Source organism: Populus trichocarpa, chromosome 1 (assembly GCF_000002775.5).
Source record: "Populus trichocarpa isolate Nisqually-1 chromosome 1, P.trichocarpa_v4.1, whole genome shotgun sequence".
In the NCBI taxonomy this organism is placed as follows: Eukaryota; Viridiplantae; Streptophyta; class Magnoliopsida; order Malpighiales; family Salicaceae; genus Populus; species Populus trichocarpa.
Window position 1 is genome coordinate 5896241 of NC_037285.2, and position 7708 is coordinate 5903948.

The 7708-nt window shown below is 31.9% G+C and overlaps 1 protein-coding gene across 1 annotated transcript; it reads right to left on the reverse strand.

Moving 5' to 3' along the window:
* Positions 1–1292: 1292 nt before the first annotated feature.
* On the reverse strand, positions 1293–2336 carry LOC7491484 (uncharacterized). The gene is made up of 3 exons (XM_052453355.1): positions 2182–2336; positions 1724–2016; positions 1293–1517 (listed from the first exon to the last, which is right to left on the reverse strand). The coding sequence occupies exons 1-3, from the start codon at positions 2233–2235 to the stop codon at positions 1433–1435; spliced, it is 432 nt and encodes a 143-aa protein (XP_052309315.1). The 5' UTR covers positions 2236–2336; the 3' UTR covers positions 1293–1432.
* Between the last annotated feature and the right edge of the window lie 5372 nt (positions 2337–7708).

Genomic DNA, 7708 nt, shown 5'->3' on the forward strand with positions numbered 1-7708 from the left:
AAAAAATAATAAATAATCAAGTTAATTTATCAAATTCATGATTTGGATCATGAGGTTAGAATAGTCTCATAAAAAATAAATAAAAATAAAAAAATTAATTTTAATAAATCAAATATAGATAGAGAAAATTAAAATTAAAAAAAATTAAAAAAAAACACTATTAAAATGAATAAATGATGATATGCTATTTAGCTACTCTAATAAGTCTATCACTACTTCGATAGCTTTGATTTTGAAAGTGTCATGTCATTATTTATATGAAGGGCGAACAGTAGCAATTCTGAATATGAAAGACATTTCCAAAATTAGTTCAATCGGGTACCACAACATTTGATAGTAGCAATTATTCTGAACCAAGATTTAAATCTAACTATGTTTTGGAATATCGAAAACTATCTAAATTCAAAATTCAAAATTATCAGATATAAGACTTAAAAAATACGGAATATACAAGTATAAGAAAAGGACTGTTGTTTCGGATTTTCCTGAAGACAACCAACTCCAAGTATATTTTTGGTCTGGGGGCAATGGAATTGCAGTGGTGAAGTATATAAAACGCTGTGGCAACAAGGAGATATATCATGCAACTTTCGCCAACACTTTGGATGTTTACATATATTGCAAACGTTATGGCAATGCAGACTAGTGAAACCGAGTGAGAATCGAAGATGGGTAAAAATGCAAAAGAATACTGAAGGAAAGGAAACAACGAGTTTGATTGTCTTAGTGTGCTGAAGAGCTATATTTATTTAAATCTAAGTGTGTCGATGAGAAATAAGATGCCACGATTAATTAGGTCTTTACGGCCACCGGCCTGCTTTGCAACGATCACTAGGGTGATGGTAGAGGCACGTAATGTCCCTCAGACCAGCTACCAAAACCGGTGGCCGTGTTCATGCCTTCATGGTGGTTTCCGTGCTAAGCTCAATAGGTGGGCAACGATCAGCGGGTAGATGAATTTGATAACAATGGGTATATGATATAGGCGAAACTGTTGAGATATTAGTTAAATCCTAGTCCAAGAGGAATTCTTGATTAAAAAAAAATTCCGTTAGACTATTAATTAAAAAAAAATTATTTAGTTAATTAAAATAAGATTATAATAATTTGAGTTTATAATATCCATATAAAAATCAATGTGATTATATTTCAAGAGTGTATCGTTAAATGAAATTTTAAAAGATGAAATATTTGTGGTTAAAAAGAACGCACTGATTAATATTCGTTCAGATCACTGAAAGCCCATTAATTCGCCCATGCCGTGATATTTTACCTGTTTGAGCGTACGTAGCTTTAAAGAAGAAGAAGAAGTACGATGTATATATTAAAGAGTTGAGTATCGTGATTAATTCGTAGTACAATATTTTGTATTTTCTCCGGCCACGGTCAGAACAGGACCGTAAGATCAAATCATGGTATCATAAAACTGACACTAATTATACTTAGTTCGTGCTTGATGATCCCCTCCTCTATGAAAAGCTTGCTTATGCTCACATTCTCCTTTCGCCATTAGTTCACTGCAAATGCAAGAGATTTAAGGCATAGAAAACGTAGTTAGTAATCGTATATATAACACGCATTAAGAAGGTAGTACAGCCCTCCAAATAACTGCAGCTAGCTAGCTAGCTATGGGTTTTAGACTGCTAAATGTGACATTGATGTATATATATATAAACTGTAAGAACAGTTAAAAAAAAGGGTGTAAGAGCTCGGAGCAACAAACCGCAAGGTTCGTGTAAGATGAGCGTCTTTGGCAGAATCATTATCTGCTCTGGCTTTGACTATTTGAAACATGAGATCAAGCCTGAGTTGATTTGCAGCACTCTGCCTGGAGATAAGATCGGTTTCGTCTTTTAGTTTCTTTGACTCTTTTCTTATTTCTTTAAATTTTTTCCTTACTTCCTTTTGCCCCTCTTTTATTCGTTTCTGTCCTTCCCTGATCTCAACCATCTTAGATGTGATCCCTCTGATCGTGCAGCTTGGCCTGCGTATCCCTCTCCTCGTTACTTTTATTCTCTGTTTGCAATGTTGGTCCAAATCATGAATGATAGAAACTATGTTTACTAATTTAATACGACAATATGTGTGTGTGTGTGTGTGTGTGTGTGTGTGTGTAAAGGAAGGAAAAAACCAATAACTTATAGGCCAGTTAATTAAGAACACAAAGTAAAAGATAGATACCAGACTATTTCTTTGAGTTGCCTCCAGTTCCGTGTGTCCATGTTTCGAAGACATCTTCCTCGACGTCCTGCTGAGGTTGAGACTCTGGCAACGTTTTATATATACTTCAGGGATGTTGACCCCGTGCACTTATAAAAGACCTCGGATCGGATCTTAACTTCATGCTAGCTTGTAGGGTCCCGAGTTTGTCGTTCAAACTAGGGATGTTTTTTTACCAGTAGATCCGATGTACATAATATTTAATTTAAGTTAAACCACATAAATGTAATTCAGATCAAACATAAAAGGAGGTTAGAATTATCAATAATCTGTTTATTATGAGTGCTTAAGTTAACCTAAATACAAAGAAATTATATATAGGTTAAACTGAAAATATTATTCTACCCTTAATAAATAAGACTAGATAAATATTACTTAACATCTCCCCTCAAACTCACGATGCGGCAGTTACAAGTATCGAGAGTTTGCCAACTAGAAAATGAAAACGAGAGATGGAATGCGTCTTGGTAAAGAAATCTGCAATCTGCAAGGAAAAATAAACAAAAGACAAAGTAATGGTGTCATGCTTGAGATGATGACGAGTAAGATGACAATCGATCTCAATATGCTTAGTTCGCTCATGAAAAACCGAGTTGTGAGCAATCTGAATAGAACTCTGGTTGTCATAATACATAGGAGTAGGATGAGAAAAGAAAACTCTCATATCAGCAAATAACCAACGTAACCAAACAATTTCTTTGGTAGTAGATGCCATGACAGAAGCTAAAGGAAAGTCGAAATACCAGATTTTGCAGAAGCGGAAGACAAAATATCACTCCAAATTTTTTTTCCAGAAACTTAACTCAAATATCAAATTGCAGAAACTGAAGAGAAAATAAAATACCAAAACAATTGCAGAGACAGAACATAAATACAAAATTGCAGAAGCTGAAGGAAAGTCGAAATACCAGATTTTGCAGAAGCGGAAGATAAAATATCACACCAAATTATTATTTTTTTTGCAGAAACTGAACGCAAATACCAAATTGCAGAAACTGAAGAGAAGAATAAATATCAAAACAATTGCAGAGACAGAACAGAAATACCAAATTGCAGAAGTTGAAGGAAAGTCGAAATACTAGATTTTGCAGAAGCAGAAGGCAAAATATCACTCTAAATTTTTATTTTTTTGTAGAAACTGAACGCAAATATCAAATTGCAGAAAGCAGAGACATAGGACATCCTTTTGCTCCATTTCTTGTCTCAATAATAATGAATAATTTACGAACTTGTAAAAGAATTAATTACTATAGCTATAAATAACAAATTTCTTAATTGAATTTAATTTAAAGATTTTAATATATTTTTACATTTAGAACTATTTTAACCGTCAAGAATTAAATTTTAAATAAAATTGGTACAAAAATAAATCAAATGCTAACTTTTCCGAGAAGAAATTAGTTTTTTTTTTTAATATTCATTTACCTGAAAAAAAAGGTTTTTGAAGGATTAAGATTAAAGTAATAATGATAATATAAAAAACAAACTAATTTAATTTGGTATGTTTTTTTAATTGAATTTAAATTTAACACTATTGTTAAATTTCAATTATAAAAAAAAAATTGATTTCATATAGCATTTAAAAGAATACTTTCCAAAGACCGAATCCTAGGCTAGCCATTAGAATTAAATTTTGAAATTTAGGGGGGGGGGGGGGGGCGCTCTAGTTTCTACTGGTCAGTTCTGTCAATGTCTATTTGGCATTATACAATTACAATGAGTGGTATCAAAATGTCTTGCATCCTTAATCTTAGATGCCTTTCTACCTGCTCACGATTAAAGCAACTATTTTTTATATTTTATTCTTATAAACATACTGCTAAAATTATTTATTTATTACACGATATCTACTGGGTTGGAATTAAGTTAACTATAAACGCCAAGTGTTATGAAAAAGAAAATGACATAATTATGTCACGGGGATATAAAAGTAGTGGAGAAACATGTGATAAAGCATAAATAATGGAAATGATATATATAAAAAGAAAGTAATGAAATATGTAGTGTATGTACAATAAAATTATTTGTTTTGAGGAATATATAGATATGTTACAGTAGACCTGGAAAATAATTAAGTTGAAAGTATTAAAACATGAATGAGTATAAGAAATTAATTAAGTGGAAATATATTGTAAGGTAAATTCAATGAGTGTGGAGTATTAATATTAATACAAAAAGAATAAGTTTACGATGTGAAAAGAGTTATGAGATGAATTCGCTGTAAAAAGGAACATCATAAGAAAGTGTTTATAGATGAAATGAATGATTTGTATATATAATGACGAGTTGAATTAAGTTATGAATGAAACAAACATTATGATGTAAAGATAATAATGTGAAGAATAAAAGATAAAATGAAATTTTATCTAGGAATAATGTAAAGCACAAATACAGAAAAATTAATATAAGATCAGCGTACTTAAAGCAAAATGTATGAAACGGGTATTATAACATATAATTGTTAATTGTTAGCAATTGAGATAATGCAAATACTTAATTTCCGATATCAAGCTATCATGCACCTTAATTTCCGATATCAACCTATCACTCATTTTATTTTAGATAAAAATAATTGATTAAATTATTAGAACTAAATCTACATAAACCTATTTCTAGACATGTTAATTAATAATGTAAAAAAGAGTAACGTGTGAATTTTTATTTGATGATAAATTTTTTGTCGGGTAGTTTTGAAGTTAATTGAAAACAAAGTCGTATAAAAAAATTCCTTGACACGCCGAAGGCGGTGGAATTACAGGGGGGAGGGCAATTGCTGGGTGGGTTCCAGTGCTAAAACCTATTCAATTCTGCCATAAATTTCTGCTTGATGTCGATATACCTTAGAAAAATACAACTCGGCTTTCAGATCTCTACAATTATATCAACGAAGGAACAATGTGGTTACTTTTGAGACGGCAAATCAAAGTCGACGTTTTTAATTGATTCCACACGTCGATTCAAATTCGTCAAAAGTTGCCGTTAGTTGGATTTAAAAATCAATAAATAAATATTTTATGACGAAGGCAACAATGTTGTTCACCCGCTACCTACGGGCATCGAGTGAAATTGCTGTCACGAGACAAGAGGAACGTATCAAATCGCGCGACTCCTTTCTTTTTCCCTTGTAACCTATTCGAGCCGGCCCCGAAATCGAGCAAGCATCGGTCGAATGGTCCCAGTAAACAAACAAATCGCTCGATTAACCCACGAGGGCCACGACCATGCGTGAATCCGCACCTACCGACTTTTTTTCTTTTCTTTAGTTTGAATAATAATGTTTGGTGGCCTACCAAAACAGGGACAGGACAACAACATCTTCAACATTTGCAACCACCGGCACGGGCCTAAAGACTCTAGTTCCACGGCAAAGTAGTGTCATTGAAGGTAACAAACCTAAGATCAGATGCATCCGATCAGTTGGATCCGAGGTTTTGTTTTAAAAATATTTAAAAAAAATTTTGATTTTTTTTAGTTTTTATAAAATAGTATTTTTTTAGTGTTTTTAAATTATTTTGATGTGATGATATTAAAAATAAATTTAAAAATAAAAAATATTATGTTAATATATTTTCGAGCAAAATACACTTTGAAAAACTATTACTACAATGTGAAATAACTTTTAATAATATTATAATATAATTTAAAAGATAGGAGGGAAAAGAACAGAGCATGTTTACTATTATGTTAGTGGTTGTTTTTCAAAGTATTTTTTTATTTAAAAATATATTAAAATAATTTTTTTTATTTTAAAAAATTTATTTTCGAAGCGCTAAAAAAAATTAAATATTTTTTAATCACAAAAATAAACTTACTATTTATTAATAACTGTGCACGCGCGTCGAGCAGAAGGAGGTAGAAAAGTTGCAAAATCCCATCTCTTTAGTATTCAAATCTTCATATCAACTCTTTTCTAATAATCCGAAAAATCAAAAGCACAAACACTGAAACACTCTTTCGTCGACACGAGTTAGCTTTTCTCTTCTTTATTTATTTTTCTTTCAAAGACTTTCATTCTTAAGAATAAATAAAGGTAGGAAACCTGACCTGAATCGCTAAAAAAGAAAGTGTTGATTGGCCCTCCGGCCCCGTTTCATCCACATTCTACTCTTTATATAAAGTATAAACAATGACTTTTTCACTTTACATGTTGTAGAATATGTGAAATGCAAGCAATTGTTCGGCGTTAAATTAGAGATATATTTGGAAAATCAAAGAGCAACGACCAAGATAAATGAATAATAATGGAGTTCAATGTTGAAAAGGCACTAAATACTTTAATTCGGTCCCTAAAATTTAAGTTTATGTATTTATACGGTCCTTGAAGTTTTAGAATTTTATATTTTAATCATTTCCAACAAAAACTGAGTCTTAAGCATAGTAATGTACACAATAATAAAATTAACCCTTCCAGTTAGAATTAGGCGTTTATAAGATTACGAGTTATAGTTTTCCATACTTGTGTGTGTGTGTGTGTGTGTGTGTGTGTGTGTCTTTTCACTAAATTCTTCGCCCAGGCCATGCTATACAGAATGAGCTCTTCTTTCATCACACGAGTCGCAAGCTTATATTGAAGGTTATTATTCCTAGAACTACAAGTCAAGCTACAAGGTTGCCAAGACAATTGGTGAGATGCTACGAGATGTGGCTGGTTTTTAAAGGCCAAAGGAGTTTTTGATGTGGTGGCTGAGAAGGTTCTTGCAGCTTCAAGAATTCCAAGGCCTGGGGTGCTAATAGTGGGTTAGGAGTCAGCATTTAGCCCAGTTTGAGAACGCGGCCGTCCGTTCAAGAAGGCGGTTGCACCGTGTTTCTTTAGAATTTTAAATTTTTTTATATGTTTAGATTGTTTTGATATGATAATATTAAAAATAACTTTTTTAAAAAAATATATTTTGATATATTTTTTAATAAAAAATATTTTCTACCATACCACTATCATAATCTCAAACAAACCTTTAATAATAAGGTGGGTAACTACCTCAAAGAAGATAAACAAGGGAGACTTTGAAGGTGGATTGCAGTTTTTCTTCGAGATAAACGACTTAAATAAACACAAACCCACATCAATATGTCTTCTCTCCCTCACTAATTCACAATCGATATATATAGTAGTCTTTCCAAGGCAAGTCATCAATAATGGTAAAGACATCATCCTCTACTCCCACTACAAGTTCTGTTCAGATTTAGTGTGAAGATATGGCTTCGGATTTAGTGTTTCTATTCGTGTTATTAGAAGAAAGACCAGAGAGAGAGATTATGTCTGGGAAAAAGAAACGAGATTTGTGAAAAAATTATGTATATTTACATTTATTATATACAAGGGCAAACATGTCTTTTTGTCTAATTTCATATTTTTTTCTTTAATCACGTAAGCAAACCATAATTTATCAGATCTTAAATTGAAAACGAGAAACATACCAAAGTAGAGAAGAGTTTTTGTAATTATCCCAAAATAAAAAGAAAAGAAAAGGGGTGAGAGCATGCAAACCAA

Bases quoted from the DNA above. Each gene is read 5' to 3' on its own strand.
- LOC7491484 (XM_052453355.1), bottom strand. From the start codon at position 2,235: ATGTCTTCGAAACATGGACACACGGAACTGGAGGCAACTCAAAGAAAT. The intron at 2,017-2,181 runs GTATCTATCTTT...CATTGCAAACAG, and splicing joins CAACTCAAAGAAATAGTCTG to AGAATAAAAGTAACGAGGAG. The intron at 1,518-1,723 runs GTTTGTTGCTCC...TTGCATTTGCAG, and splicing joins CATCTTACACGAACCTTGCG to TGAACTAATGGCGAAAGGAG.